This window comes from Abramis brama (assembly GCF_963993115.1).
Source record: "Abramis brama genome assembly, chromosome: 1".
NCBI lineage: Eukaryota > Metazoa > Chordata > Actinopteri > Cypriniformes > Leuciscidae > Abramis > Abramis brama.
Window position 1 is genome coordinate 70,747,098 of NC_139963.1, and position 17,244 is coordinate 70,764,341.

Consider the following 17,244-nt stretch of genomic DNA (forward strand, 5'->3'; position numbering starts at 1 on the left):
TGAAACTAAAAATGTGAGTTTTTACAAGTGATTTTGTTGTTTCAACTATTATTTTGTTATTTGAATCAAAGATTATGTTTTAACTTAACGTTGTTTTGTTGTCATAACTTAAGATTAAATATTATATCAACTTATTCAAGCAATCAAAGGGATTAAGTTAACTTACAAATTTAAGTTCACTCAACTTAATTTAATATTATATGAACTATTTTAAGTTAACTCAATTTATAATCCTCTAAAATATAATATCATCTTTTTATCGCCTTTTTTTATTACATCACATATTTTAGTAGTTATCATAAATTAAGTATCATTCATCCTGTGAAAACCATTTTGAAATTGGGCGTTGCGTTTCCATAGAAATGGTACTCTAAATTATTTTATCGGGCTCCTCCCCTTTTGGGCGTCATCACGTTTCATAATTTATGATCAAAACCTTTTCTAACCGAAAGGTCTGAGTCTCAAGGTTCCATATTTTGTGACAGAAGTGATAGTTGGACAGAAATGTATTCATTTGTTATGGCAGAATGCATAGTCCACGATTTGTTTCAAAATCTTGCGCCTTGAAACTCGTTTTCAAAGGTGTGTGGTTTCAGGCAAAAATTATATTGACCGTAAAAAAATTTATGTTGAAAACGTACTGATGACATTCAACACATTGTATACATTTTGTATACAAAGTTGTATATTATAAACATGTCATCTCTGTACTTTTTGCAATTAAAAAAGTGCTTGCTTCCTAGTGTTATATTATCCAGTATACCACCGTGGATATTTCCAATGCCAAAGAACATTATTGCACAGCAGTATTTAGATCAGACTTATTCGTCATGGTTGCATACTGATGGCTCTAAGGATCATATCTCTGGAAGAACAGCAGCTGCTGTATATATTCCTAAGTTTCAAACTGGTATTAAGAAAAGAATAACTGATCATATATCTGTGTTAGCTGCCATGATGGCAGCACTCCAGTGGGTAGAGGATGTAAAACCAAGATTAGTAGTAATATGTTCTGATTCTTATGCAGCAATCACAAGCCTCGTAAGTGGAAATAAAGTATCAAGGCAAGACATATGAGATTCTTGCAAGGTTGTTAAGAAGTAGTGTAAGCTTAATAGTGTTCTTGTGGGTTGGAGTGGAGGCCAATGAAGTGGATGATGAACTAGCTAAGCAAGCTGAAAAACACCACGAGATAAATATTAAAGTAACTCTGAGCAAAAAAAGAGGTTAAAAGCAAAATTAAAGAATTCATAAACAACAAATGGCAAGAAGAATGGAATAGTGATAACAAGGGTAGACATATGTATAGTATACAGAAACAAGTGGGAAATGGAAGAAATGTTTTTAGGAATAGAAAAGAAGATACAATTATCTCTCGTATTCGAATAGGGCACACTAGACTAAATCATTCGTTGTTCAAAATAGGAAAACATAAAACGGGTAAATGTAATTATTGTGATCATGCAGAAACAATTGAACATGTTTTTATACAATGTATAAAATATGTTAAAGAAAGGTTAGAACTTATGAAGGAAGTAAGAAAATTGGGTGTTGTATCATTTAATATTGAAAATGCATGCAGAGCAAGATAAAATATATAGTGTTATTATGAAATATATTAAAGCAATAGGAGTAGACTGGAGAATTTAAAGTAATTGGTTTAAAATAATATAACATGTAAATATATATATATCCTTTTCTTTTCTTTTTTTCCTCCACTCTATTGTTTAAGTTGTCAACTTTTAAACGCTTATTAGTGCTTCACACTTTAGTCCAGTTGGTGGCGGTAATGCACCGAAAGTTGGTTTGTCAACCGCCATAAAAAACTCCATTAGAAGAAGAAGTTGTTTCACCGTCGAGTCTTCTGAGGTGAGGAGAGCAGTTCACGGTATTTCTCATATTTACACAACCATCACACACACTTTATACAGTTTGATTAAGCGACAGGCTCATTTCTGTATTGTTTTCATCGATCACAGCGATACTTGTGCGTCTTTTCTGGCGTCTTCCTTCTGAAATAAACATTTAGTGCAGCAGCAGCGAGCATGAGGAGAATATGTTGAGTTCATTCAGACCTGAGTGATGTTGTGTTCGTTTGTGTGATTGTCTCGATGTTTGGAGTGAGAACTGTTACTGAATGTCAAGTCAAGAGTTAAAGTGTGAGATCTGTGAGGGGAATTGATGCTGCCGTTTTATTTCATCTTTAATAACTATGAACCGATAAGAATAAACCTTGAAATGCATGAATGTAAGTCGCTTTGGATAAAAAGTGTCTGCCAAATACGTAAATGTAATCAAATGTGTTACTTCACATTGTTAAAATATACTGGAACAGATACTGCTAAATATTAAACATTGGGTTTATAATGAGTTTTTTAGGATCATTGTCAGTTTTAATCTAATAACATCAGTGCGATGAATGTAGAAAATTAAAATGTATTTTAGATTATGCTGCTGTAGTTTAGTGGTTAATTAAGATGAATGCCATTAGTGTTAGTTTTTTTTTTTTTAATGTTTTCTAGATATCTGCCTATATTGTAATGGAAAAGGCAGGATTGTGTTCTGGTTATCCATGGAATGAGTTATAAATTTGCATCAGTTACTTTACTTCAGACAGACAGACATAAATGCTTAGATGTGATATTTAGTAGCCTATAAAAACAAATTCAGGAACTTAGGTTTATAACCTAATATTATTTATTTTTATTTTGTCAGATCAGCTCCTCCCACAGCAATTCAGCAATAAATGCTGTAAATTCCCATCAGCTACAAGTGAAGACGAGCATAAGAGCATCAGGAAGAGCTGAAATCTGCAAAGACTGAGTTTATTAAAGAGGACAGTGAGAACATGAGTGATCCAGAACCCTGCAGAATGAAACACACTGAAGATCCTGAAGAACAAAGAGGTTGGTGTTTATTCTTCATTCATTCATGATGCTGAAGAACATTCAAGCACTTCATCACATTTAGATTAACAGTTCAACTATGAAACGGTACAGAATGTTCTGGGTTTTCTTCAACAAATGGTCAGTAAAGGGAGGTTTGAGACATTTTTATATTGATTTTTGACATCAGATCAAGCTAAATACATAGCAAGGAGACATTTTAATTGGTTATTAATAAACAAGTGTTTTCTGTGTCTGTGTCAATGTCGGCTGCAAAGATGAAGTTGACGATGCTGACTCGCGATCTTCGCAGTAGTGAACGCGCCAGAGAGAAATGCACATTTCATACGGATTACATAAGCAGAGAGCAGTCTGTTTTCTTTCGTTTTGAATTGTTCTGTTTAAAAGTAGACATGTCTGTGAGGCAAGTATAACCTTATACGCTGAGTTTCGGTTAATTTATGAGACGAGCTCCAGTTCACGCGCCGGCGCCTCCGTGTCGTGATTATCTATTGTCTGCTATATTTATTTTTCTTAATTTTCTTATATTTCTTATTTATTAAATCCAGGCAATTGGTTGATGAAACATTTATTAAAATTAAGATATAATTAATAGAAAACGAAATTCACTTTAAAGAAAGGATTTGCTTTCTGTTTGAGGTCTCTGTGAAAGTTTTAAAGCAGTCTTTAAGTGCTGGTCAAGTCCGTAACATTGTTTTATCCTCATAAATGCGAACACGAAAAATTAAATAAAATGAATATTTTATGTTCTGTGGAGAGCCAGCCCTTCTTCATCCGGTGGGTAGTATTACTTTTGGTTTGCGCAGTGTAATTCACAGAATTACTAAATAATATTTTGCCACCTAAAAGTTTAAGATTTTTTTGTGTCACACATGTTTATTTCACTCATATTTAATAGAAAACGCATGTGTAGACAGATATTTTTCTAATGTCTTGACTCCTTTATTAAGGGAGTAGGGATATATAAACAGACGTTTCAATATATTGCTATTAAATAAATTTTCTGACAATTTATATTTCAAGTTTTGACTGCAAATGTCCATAACGCTGGAATTGCCCAATTTTAAAGTATTTATTTTGTGGTGTAGGTCTACGTAGCCTTTTTTATAATGTTTACTTCAAATAATACTAATAGTAATTTAAAGATGTGGTAGCATTGGATCTGGACGGGAAAGATAACATGGGAGTTGAAAGGGATGTGTCACGATTCTGCCTTCTCACACTGCGACACAGGTTTGTGGATCTGAGTGTCGCGATTTCGGTTTCATATCGCACATCGTTACAGCCCTGGTAGCTACCTGATACAACTATAAAATAGCAAGGTGACCAGTAAAACTACAGCAGACGACTAAACCTGGCTAATTAAAAAAATAACTTACTTTAAGATGCTTCGTCAGGATGGAGGTGGAGTCTTTGGACACTGAAAGGAGGTTGGTTGCTGGCAAGCAGAGGTTGCACTGCACAGTTATATTTCGTTCTCCCTTCTCTTTATTTAACGTAAATGCTGTTTGAATTTCCAAGATAGAAACGCATTCTTGCTCTGCTCTGTTGTTTCGGCTCTATCTCTACCTCTAGCTCCCGCTGCTCCTCTTCCGACTCCATTGTGACTGATCACGCACATTTTTTTTGTTTTCATACTGGGGCTTCTGGGAAATGCATGGAGTTGCCGTAATTTATTTAGAGATTGAATAAACTCGTGAAACAGAAGTATCGTCATGTAATCCATTGATTTCAACAATGTGACTGTATTCTAAATACCAACTATTTCAATTGTAACTGTAACGGAATACAGTTACTCATGATTTGTATTCTGAATACGTAACGCCAGAACATGTATTCCGTTACTCCCCAACACTGGCTGTGGATGAACACAGTTGTTTGAAACGGCTTTGGTCGCTACAATGAACGAGTTAAACTTTGCTTTTTATCTAAAAGAGGAACAGAAGATGGTGCTTGAATCATTCCTAAGTGGCCGGTAAACGGGGAGAAAAATAGAGTTACTAACCAGGGTCTGAAATGAACTTTTTGGCTCACCTGCCACGGGGACTGTTAGATGAAAAAATCCACCAGCCAAGCATATTTTTTACCAGACAAAATAATAAACAGCCTTTTTTTTGTCACATACACATTCATTTCAGTACATTTAATTGAGATAATGGTATATAAGAGATAATGGTAGATAATAAAGGTATTATGTTGAATACAAACATAATTTGAAATCTATATATTGATCAAAATGAGAGAAATATTACTATCATTGGGATGAAATAAGTTTTAACTTTATTGTCATTGCATGGTATACAACGAAATTTGACATCTCTCGTATAAAAAAACACAAACTGTATTCATCCATATTAATATACCAACATACATAAAAAAAACAATAAAAACATTAAAAATAGCTTAAAGTGTTTTAAAGTGTCTTGTGCATGTTTCATGAACAATATTGCATACACGTCCCTTCAAAATGGTTGAGGCAGCTGTGGGAGGATAGAGGCACGGGAGAGGGAATTCAATTCAATAATGGCTGTTGGGTAAAAACTGTTTCTGAATCTGGAAGTGCGAGTCTTTAGTGCTCTGTAGCGTCTTCCAGATGGCAGCAGTGTGAACAAATCATGAAAGGGATGAGTGTTGTCCTTAACCCTCTGGGGACCAAAAACGCGCCCGCGCGTTTTGCTCGTTTTTTTTTTTTTAGCAATGAAAATAAACACTAAATGCTCTGTTAATTTTGATCTTTCATTTTCGTGTAATACATCAATCGATCCTGTTCAGTTTCTATTTTTTTTCTGTATACTCACAATAAAAATAAAGTGTTTTGCTTTTTGACAAATAAAGAAAAATTAACATGATGCGATTTCTGCCTTCTCTCTGTCAGTAAACTCCCATTTGAAACGCGTTCGAAAATGATCTATAACTCCGCGAAAATTCAGTCAAACAGGCAAACAGACCCACGGGCATAAAGCTTGAGATCGCATCTTTTAAATGAAGTAACTTATATAAAAAACAAATATTCTCAGCTTCTGTAATCTGTATAAAAAGAGAGCGACTCCAGTCGAGCTCATTACGAGCTAATTCACAGTAATGTGACCACTCCCCGGAGAGCGCGTGCTATTCAAACGCAAATTCTGAGAACTATTGAAGATCTGTGAAACGCCCACATCAGCTGTAAACAAAGCGCGTCGCGATCGAGTGAGGCATAATATAGCCTACCTTATGGAGAAAAGATTCCTCAGAACAGTGCTGATATGAGGAGCAATATCTCCTGATATGAGGAGCAGATCCCGCTGAGGAGTGAGGTAGGCTGTTTTCTTTTCTCAAGTGTGGAATAACGTTATGGAATAACGTTAGTGTAGGCCTATGAAAACCGCAAAAAGATGAATCGCATTTCTATAATATGACTCGCCTTTCTGTGAGATGAATGAAGGGGACATATTTGTAAAGACTGTTTAGCCTAAATATGAATCGCGCGTCTGTGTGTGAAAGAATAAACTGCTTTGCTATAGCCTACTGAGATGAGTAAAAATCGACTGGAATATGTTGAAATAAAATGTATTTGTATAAGCAACGTATTAAACTGCAAATTAGCATTTATATGCCCTAATATTTCATAAAAACAACGTTACAGTCAGTCACTTGTTGACTAGATTTGGGTACAGTTTTTAGGCTACTGTAGAATATACTGCCACATCAAATAAGCTTTTGTTTAGCAATTTCTGCTCATATCTAACGTTATATATATATATATATATATATATATATATATATTTGTCAAAAATAAAGTCAGACTAAGATGTTAGATGTTCCAATGTTGGCTATATTCAAACTAATGAATACATATGATAAAATGTAGGCCTATAATCTTTTTTCTTTTCTTTTTTACAAAGAAAGAGTACACTTGAAATATTGTTGAAATTGTAATTATTGTTGTAATTGTAACATTTTTAATAAAATAGCAAAACATATTTACAAGAGAGATGTAAGCGAAATCTTAAATGGTCAATATAAGTCTTCTTCTAAATACATCTTTTGTCCTTGCATTGTGGCTCAGTCAGTGTCACACCTGAAAGAATGGCTCATTAGGCAGAGTCATTATGCAGAGTGGGTGTAAACTACTCCTCCCCCTCGCATATTGGCTTTCCAAGCAAAACCTGTTTTACACCATTTAAATCAATTTTTTTTTTTTTGTGAACGATAAAGCAAGACTATTTTCACATAATTTTGAAGCTAGAACTCAAAGGGACAACATCCATTAGTCAAAAGTCTTGTGGACACATATTTAATATGTGTTTTGTGGTCTTAATTCAGCAACTTTCATTTTAATTTTTTCCAATAACCACGCATAAACATTATTCTCTTAAAAATACAAACATCTACATACAAGTTGCTCGCATATTATGGTAGCCCTGTTTGTGCTATATAGAGTGAATTTACACCTTTGCCATTAACATGTTTATAAATAACTGAAAAAAGCACAAATGTCAAGGCATGTCAGAACATCTCAAGGGCCCCAAAAACACCTTGGTCCCCAGAGGGTTAATGATAGTAGATGCTCTGCTGCAGCAGCAATGCCTGTAAATCTCCTCAAGGGTGGGCAGTGGAAGTCCAATGATCTTTTGTGAGGTTTTAATGACCCTCTGCAGTGCAGCTCATTCAGCCATTGAACAGTTTCCATACCAGACTGTAATGCAGTATGTTAATATGCTTTCTACCGTGCAATGGTAGAAGGACTTCAGCAGTCTGGCAGAAAGATGGGCCTTCCTCAAAGTTCTGAGGAAGTAAAGTCTCTGTTGGGCTTTTTTAACCAGGGCAACAGTGTTAACCCTCCACTTAAGGTCCTCACTGACATGGAGGCCCAGGAATTTAAAGCTGTGAACTCTCTCCACCTCCTCACCCCGTATTTCCAGTGGCAGAAGCTCCTCCCTGTGTCGCCTGAAGTCTATTATTAGCTCCTTTGTCTTTTTGATGTTAAGAGACAAGTTGTTATTTGCACACCACTCAAGTAATCTACATACCTCATCTCTGTAGTCATCCTCACTGCCATTTGAGATGAGCCCCACCACTGTTGTATCGTCGGCAAATTTTATGATTGTGTTAGTAGGGTGAACTGGTGTACAGTCATGTGTATAGACGGAGTAAAGGAGGGGGCTCAGCACACATCCTTGCGGTGCTCCAGTGCTAAGGGTCAGGGTTGAGGAAATGTGCATGCCCAGTCTCACAGTCTGTGAGCGTTCTCTGAGAAAGTCTATAATCCACAAACACAGTTGGTTGCTGAGGCCCAGGTCCAGCATCTTTGTGAATAATATGCTAGGGACGATGGTATTAAAAGCAGAACTAAAATCAACAAAGAGTATCCTTGCATATGTTTCCTTCTGCTCCAGGTGTTTCAGTGCAGTATAAAGAGTAGAATTTATTGCATCCTCTACAGATCTATTTGATCTGTATGCATATTGATGGGGGTCCATTTTGGTAGGTAGCACAGATTTAATGTGTCCCAGAATGAGTCGTTCGAAGCACTTAGATATGATAGGTGTAAGTGCTATTGGTCTATAGTCATTCAGGGAAGTGATGTTGGACTGCTTTGGCACTGGAATGATGGTAGCAGATGGTAGCAAATAAAAACATTTTTGTCAGTTTTGTTACCTGACTCATGTGGAATGGAAGGCAGAACGTACTCGGTTACTTACGTAAGCTCGGTTCCCTGAGAGATAAGGGAACGAGTATTGCGTTGCAAACGCTATGGGAAAATTCCTTTTCTCGAGAAAAGAACGGCCATGGCGTGTAAAGCAGAAGCAGCCTGGCCAGCGGCGGAGTATGCACGATCCGCGAGTGCTGAAGACGTTCTGCACGGCTTAGATGGGTGCGCGGCCTTTGCTCTCCAACAATTGCCAGCAGTGGGAGGACACAAATGGGCGGCGACCACTTTTTGGTGTCAATATGTCGAGGCATTGCAGATATAAAGCCTGAATAGTCATTTTGGCATCATGCCTCAACTTTGCTGCTGCGCTATACGAAAACTTTTTCGTCAATCGACACGAAATCCATAACTTTTAGTCGGCATAGTCTGGATATGATACGATTCGTCTACAGTCAGTCTAGGAGGAGTTCGAAAAAGTAGGTTTTGAATGAAAATCAAGATGGCGGACAGGAAGTTCGGCCAAATAAGGTAAACTTGGTATCTATGTTCTCAGCGTGGCCCAATAATCTATTAAGGCCAGTGGCATTTCAATAGGCAGATTTATTTAAAAGTTATTAGCCTTTTTTTCTGTTATAGCGCCCCCAAGAGGCTCAATCCCATCATTTTTTTGTGTCCTCAGAGTGAGCCCATACATATCTGTGTCAATTTTGGTGAAAATATCTCAATTTGCTTCGGAGTTATAGACATGTATATGAAAAAAACAGGTAAAAAATGACTGACACATGACTTTGATTGGATTTTACTACCCCTTACTATCAATATTTTCACATTTGGGCATTGGCGTATAGCTATCGACCTATGTTTCCAAACTTCTGACGGTGGTTTTGTCTCAATCGGACTAGCGGTTTCGAAGATATCGGCAAATGTTTCTTAAGCGCTAAATCACAACGCTACACAAACCGTAAGGCAAAACCTAGCATGTTTGGTATCGTTGGACTCAGCAAGGATTCAGGAGTATAAGGAGATGAGTCTCATAAAATAAGTCGACCACACCCAAAGTTATAAGCATTTGAAAAAAAAAGGTGGCGCTGTTTTGAAACTTCTCACGCTCCTTCAGGGCATCGTGCTGATGACCCATACCAAGTTTCGTAACAATCCGTTCATGCGTTCTTAAAATACAGCATTTTAGCACAAAATTCAAAATGGCCGATATAGTAAAATTGGATATCAGTCGACTCGGCATGTTACCCTGAATCTAACGAGACCAATTTTATGATTTTTGGACAAACTGTTCAGAAGTTCTAAGCAAAAACAGCAATTTTTCATATCTCCGGACCAGCAGGTGGGGCTGCGCCGAAACACAGCATGTAGCCTCAGGTAATGCTTGGAAATGACATGTACCAAGTTTGGTCTGAATCCGATAAAGCGTTGCGGAGATACAGCCTTACGTCTGTTTTCGCAAGCGCTACGTAAAATTTTTGCGTGGGTTTATCGAAAACGGTTAAGCGAATCAACTTGAATTCCATAACTTTTTGTCGGCATGGTCTGTAGATGATCTGGTTAAATTTTCGTGAAAATCGGAGCAACGGCCTAGGGAGAGTTCGAAAAAGTAGGTTTTTCGGAAAATTCAAAATGGCGAAAAATTCATGACGGAAAATGACGTCATAGGGTGCAATCGAATCTTATTGAGTCAAGGAATCGGAGGAAAAAATAATTGTGTTGAAAGGCCTTACGGTTCAAAAGTTATTAGCGTAAATATGAGTGAAACTTTGGACAGGTGGTGGCACTAGAGGGATTGGTTTTAAGACACCAAATTTGGTATGGTGACTTTTTGGACTGTCCTCTATCAGTGTACCAAATTTCATAACTTTCCCGCAAGCGGTTCTATGGGCTGCCATAGACTCACAGAGCGGAAGAAGAAGGAAGAATAATAATAAGAAGAACGGAAACAGATACAATAGGTGCCTCCGCACCTTCAGTGCTTGGCCCCTAATAATAATAATGCATTTTATTTAATGGCGCCTTTCATAACACCCAAGGTCACCTCACAAGCAATATACAGGTCACTGCATAAGACAATACACACAACAAACAAGCCGCATACAGATAAAGTGCATTAAAAACTCAATACAACATGTTATAAAAAAGCTTGTATAAAAAGATATGTCTTAAGACGCGTTTTAAAAGTCAACAAGCAATCGCTATTGCGAACATCAACGGGAAGAGAGTTCCATAGGTGGGCGGCAGCATAACTATAAGATCTGGCACCCATAGTAGTTAGTCGAATCCGAGGTACCACAAGAGAAATTGAAGATGAAGATCTGAGAGCAGGTGAAGGAGTGTAAACATGGAGAAGTTGTGTAAGGTATTGGGGTGCAAGATTATGAAGTGCCTTATAAGAAGCAAGATCTTGAATTCAACTCTATACTTTACTGGAAGCCAGTGCAATTGCTGAAGAACTAGAGAAATGTGTTCAGTAGAAGGTGTTCTAGATAGACACGAGCTGCAGAATTCTGAACCAACTGAAAGGGAACACCTGTGAGAAGAGCATTACAGTAGTCTATACTAGAGCCCGACCGATATATCGGCGGGCCGATATTATCGGCCGATATAAGGCATTTTCCTAACTATCGGTATCGGCATTTATAATGGCCGATAAATTAATATTTAAAAAAATGCAGCGATGCAGTGATTTATGTAAGGATGGCGCTGGCGCTGCTAATAAAGCACCTAAAAGCTGTCACAAAGAACTGGCAAAAGTGGCAAAAAAATAACGGCTGCGTCCGGTGTAGACACAGTGTTAAAGCTCATTCTGCTAGTTACAACATCAAGCAATATTCCAATAATGTATGTAATTATAACACTTTATATAGTGCCATTTTGCATTAAGAGTAGCCAGATGGACACGCGAGACGCGACACGTTCAGAATTAATACACTTTTAGTAAACTACAGAACAGCGCGAGCGGGAAGTGGCGCACCTCAGGCGGGCAGAGAACGGACACTGCATTAGTGATATAAAACACACACACACAGGTCTGTTAAATTAAGCAATACTTTTAAGGTAGTCTAATATTTTTCTGACTAACAAAATTACTGACACAGTAAAGGGTAGATTTAAATAAAGAAAAACGAAATTTAAATAAAGAAAAACGAAATTTAAATAAAGAAAAACGAAATTTAAATAAAGAAAAACGAAATTTAAATAAAGAAAAACGAAATTAAGTTAAATTAAAAACGAGATTAATTTAGATTGATAATAACGGGTAAAAAGGCTAATACATTTTGTTTCTATTATTCTATTTTCCACAATGTCAAAGCAACACAGCTTAATCCAAAACACAAGCTCAGACATGCACTTCGTCCATACAAACTCCGCTGTTCTGCGCTCTAGCCAGAGAACACTCCCGTTGCTGGAACACTTGCGCGTCGGTTCTATTTCTAGCTTGCATGCGTTTTCCGCGTGGCTCGAGCCGCGCCTGAGAGACGCGTGTCTCACGCAGGCAGTGTGCAAACTCCAACCTGTTAACATGGGAGCCGAAATAAAAATGGCCATGCCACGCAGTCAGTGTTTCGCCGGCCTTATTCAAGCGCGAATGAGAACCGTTTCGCGGGGGATCCCAGATGTAAAAAAAAAAACCTGAATATTCGAATGTCAAATTTTCAAATCGAATATCAACCCACCGAACGAATATTCAAATATTCGGGTCCAGCCCTATAGCCTAGTTTCACGTTTAGTACATTTTGCTTACTACTTATTTAAAATAGTATAAAACTACTGTACATATGTAATTATAAACGTTTTCATTATGATATTATTAATTTTACTTTACTAAAAAGATCTGAGTTCTTCCTCCACTGGTAGATATTCGAGAAATTAAGATTAAAAATAGAAGATAAGGTTTTGTCAGTGACACTTTTGATATATTTATTGATACAAGTTATGTTTTAAATAACGTGACTAAATTAAAAGACAAAGTCGTTAGTGAAGATTATGCAACAGTATTTAGAATATAATATAATATAAAATGCAATGCAAACTAGTTTGGTTACAGCTCAAATTCTCATTCTATCATTCACCCTGCCTCCATTACATATCTTTGTCACACAAGTGTTTGATCACCACATTTGAGTGATCATTGCAAACCGTTTATATATTTATTCTGTTTATACTGTGTATTCTATATACAGTACCCATCAAAAGTTTGTACACACCAATTGGAAAGTGTGTTCAAACTTACTGTACTATAATACACATAATATTGCTACTGTATTATAATATACACAAATAATATCGGCCGATATATCGGTATCTGGCTTTTTTTTATCGGTATCGGCATCGGCACCCAAAAATCCATATCGGTCGGGCTCTAGTCTATACGTGAAGTGACTAGTGCGTGAATGAGAACTGCAGTATTATTATTTGAAGGAAAGGGACGGAGACAGTTAATATTATGCAAGTGGGAGTATGGAATCCGCGTGATATTATTAATTTGAGCTTCAAAGGATAGTGTGCTATTCATGATTACACCCAAACTTTAAACCTGTGAAGAAGGACAGATTGCAGTATTGTCAATGTACAAAGAAAGACAATTAGATTTAGACAAAACAGATCTAGTGCCAACAAGCAAAGCCTCAGTTTTGTTTCCATTTACCTTCAAGAAGTCAGCTGAAAGCCAATCTTTAATTTCAGCTAAACAGCTGGACAGAGATGGTGGTGGAAAAGAACCAGTGGGTTTGGCAGACAGGTAAAGTTGGGTGTCATTCGCATAACAGTGGGAATTAATACCATATTTCCTCAAAATATAACCAGGAGGGAGCATATAAATAATGAAAAGAAGCGGGCCCAAGACAGAACCCTGGGGAACACCAGTGGTGACTGTAGATGTTCTTTATCGAAAACCTTTTAATTGAATACGCTGACTGCGTCCAGATAGATATGACTTAAACCAAGACAGAGCAGTGCCAGTAATACCAATAGAAGCTAACCTGTCAAGAAGTATCTTATGTGAGACAGTATCAAAGGCAGCGCTCAAGTCTAGAAGGACTAGTATGGATAAAAGCCCAGAGTCAGCTGCCAACAGTAGATCATTGGTTATTCTGACAAGAGCAGTCTCAGTGCTATGGTGGGGACGAAAGCCAGATTGAAATTGTTCGTACAAGTTATTATTGGAAAGATGTTCATGAATTTGAATTGCAATACACTTTTCCACTACCTTAGAGATAAATGGTAAATTTGAAATTGGATGAAAATTAAATGGATCACACCCTGGTTTCTTAAGTATGGGAGTAATAATAGCAGATTTAAGATATGGAGTTACAGAACCAGAAACAAGTGAAGCATGAACAATTTTAGTAACGAAGATTTACCGAAAATTACTTCTTTTTTTTTTTTATTATTATTATTTTTTTCAGACCTAATGGAAGTGAAGGAGGAGAGTGAAGAACTGAGTGAAGTGAAGGAGGAGAGTGAAGAACTGAGTGAAGTGAAGGAGGAGAGTGAAGAACTGAGTGAAGTGGAGGAGGAGAGTGAAGAACTGAGTGAAGTGGAGGAGGAGAGTGAAGAAGTGAAGGAGGAGAGTGAAGAACTAAGTGAAGTGGAGGAGGAGAGTGAAGAACTGAGTGAAGTGGAGGAGGAACATGTTAAACCTGGAGAAAAACCTTTGAGTCGCTCAAAGACTAAAAAGACATTACACTTTTTAAAGAAAAGAGACAAGAAATCTACAACCTGCACTCAGTGTGGAAAGAGATTAGTAAATAAACAAAGTCTTGAGATTCACATGAGAATCCACACCGGAGAGAAGCCGTTCTCATGTGATCAATGCGGGAAGAGCTTTGCATACAAACAAAGTCTTGAGCTTCACACGAGTGTTCATACTGGAGAGAAGCCACATGCATGCCATCAATGTGGGAAGAGTTTTGTACGATCATCTCTACTTAAGAAACACATGAGAGTTCACACTGGAGAGAAGCCGTTCACATGTGATCAGTGCGGGAAGAGGTTTCCATACAGAGAAAGTCTTAAATTTCACATGAGGATACACACTGGAGAGAAGCTGTTCACTTGTAATTGCTGTGAAAAGAGATTCTCAAGCAAACAACATTTAGAGACTCACATGAGAGTTCACACTGGAGAGAAGCCGTTCACATGCACTCAGTGTGGGAAGAGTTTCCCATACAGAGAAAGTCTTAAAGTTCACATGAGGATCCACACTGGAGAAAGACCGTTCACATGTGATCACTGTGGGAAGAGTTTCAAACAATTGGCACAACTTAAAGGGCACAGGAATATCCACACCAGAGAGAAGCCTTACACATGTGATCAGTGCGGGAAAACTTTTCTTTGGGCATCAAACCTGAAGACACACTTGACGGTTCATACAAAGGAGAAGCCACATTCATGTACTGTATGTGGGAAGAGTTTTTCATTGCTTCCATATTTACATAGACATGAGAAAATTCACACTGGTGTGAGAGATCATGTGTGCTTTGAGTGTGGGAAGTCTTTTATTTCAGTGGCTTTTTTAAAACTGCACCAGAGAATTCACACTGGAGAAAAACCTTACAAGTGTTCACACTGTGACAAGACATGCAGTCAGCCATCATCTCTGAAAAAACATGAGATGATCCACACTGGAGAGAAGCCGCACACATGTGATCAGTGTGGAAAGAGTTTCTCTATTAAAGCTCAACTAAAGCTACACATGAGGATCCACACTGGAGAAAAACCTTACAAGTGTTCACACTGTGACAAGAGATTCAGTCAGCCAGCAAATCTGAGATCACATGAGAGGATCCACACTGGAGAAAAACCTTACAAGTGTTCACACTGTGACAAGAGATTCAGTCAGCCATCATCTCTGAAAACACATGAGATGATCCACACTGGAGAGAAGCCGCACACGTGTGATCAGTGTGGAACCAGTTTCGCTATTAAACGATACCTGGAGCTACACATGAAGATCCACACTGGAGAAAAACCTTACAAGTGTTTACACTGTGACAAGAGATTCAGTCGATCATCAGATCTGAAAAAACATGAGAGGATCCACAACAGAGAGAAGCCGCACACGTGTGATCATTGCAGGATGAGTTTCTCTATTAAAAGTCACCTGAAGCTACACATGAAGATCCACACTGGAGAGAAACCTTACAATTGTTCACACTGTGACAAGAGATTCAGTCGATCATCATCTCTGAAAACACATGAGAGGATCCACACTGGAGAAAAACCTTACAAGTGTTCACACTGTGACAAGAGATTCAGACACTCATCATCTCTGAAAACACATGAGAGGATCCACACTGGAGAGAAGCCGCACATGTGTGATCAGTGTGGAAAGAGTTTCTCAACTAAAGCTCAACTAAAGCTACACATGAGGATCCACACTGGAGAAAAACCTTACAAGTGTTCACAATGTGACAAGAGATTCAATCAGCCAGCAAATCTGATAACACATGAGATGATCCACACTGGAGAAAAATCTTACAATTGTTCACACTGTGACAAGAGATTCAAACACTCATCATCTCTGAAAACACATGAGAGGATCCACACTGGAGAGAAGCCGCACACATGTTATCAGTGTGGAAAGAGTTTCTTTATTAAAGCTCAACTAAAGCTACACATGAGGATCCACACTGGAGAAAAACCTTACAAGTGTTCACACTGTGACAAGAGATTCAGTCAGCCAGCAAATCTGAAAACACATGAGATGATCCACACTGGAGAAAAACCTTACAAGTGTTCACTCTGTGACAAGAGATTCAGTCAGTCAGGAGATCTGAAAAAACATGAGAGGATCCACACTGGAGAGAAGCCGCACACATGTGATCAGTGTGGAAAGAGTTTCACTATTAAAGCTCAACTAAAGCTACACATGAGGATCCACACTGGAGAAACTTACAAGTGTTCACACTGTGACAAGAGATTCAGTCAGCCATCATCTCTGAAAACACATGAGATGAACCACACTGGAGAGAAGCCGCACACGTGTGATCAGTGTGGAACCAGTTTCGCTATTAAACGATACCTGGAGCTACACATGAAGATCCACACTGGAGAAAAACCTTACAAGTGTTCACACTGTGACAAGAGATTCAGTCGATCATCAGATCTGAAAATACATGAGAGGATCCACAACAGAGAGAAGCCGCACATGTGTGATCATTGCAGGACGAGTTTCTCTTTTAAAAGTCACCTGGAGCTACACATGAAGATCCACACTGGAGAGAAACCTTACAAGTGTTCACACTGTGACAAGAGAATCAGTCGATCATCAGATCTGAAAAAACATGAAAAGACCCACAACAGAGAGAAGCCGCACACGTGTGATCATTGCAGGACGAGTTTCTCTTTTAAAAGTCACCTGGAGCTACACATGAAGATCCATGCAGTGGAGAAACCACATCACAGCGGTCTGAGATCACGGTAAGTAGTTCATCTTTATGTGCAGTGTGGTGACCATCTTGCCGTCTATTAAATACAGTTGATGTGTGTTCCATAAACTTTATTTATTTTGAAAACAATCCTAAATTTACATCCACGATGAGCATCAGGACATTTTGTTGTTTTCATTGACATCTGCTTGGAAAGTTTTTCATTATTATTAGAAAGTAGTTGCAAGCAGGGCATAAAACTAACTTTTTTGTCACACCTGTGATAAAATAAAATGTTTTACCTTCCATGACACAATAACAGGTA

General features: G+C 37.9%; 1 protein-coding gene across 1 annotated transcript in view; it reads left to right on the forward strand.

Annotated features, from left to right (window-relative positions):
• Window positions 1-1,833: 1,833 nt before the first annotated feature.
• Window positions 1,834-17,244, forward strand: part of LOC311094438 (uncharacterized protein) — a 68,364-nt gene continuing 52,953 nt past the window's right edge. Inside the window, exons 1-3 of the mRNA XM_084132400.1 lie at window positions 1,834-1,888; window positions 2,716-2,906; window positions 13,956-16,971. Of these exons, the coding sequence (XP_083988526.1) occupies window positions 2,849-2,906; window positions 13,956-16,971 (3,074 nt within the window). The 5' untranslated portion in view covers window positions 1,834-1,888; window positions 2,716-2,848. The remainder of the gene's footprint in view (window positions 1,889-2,715; window positions 2,907-13,955; window positions 16,972-17,244) is intronic.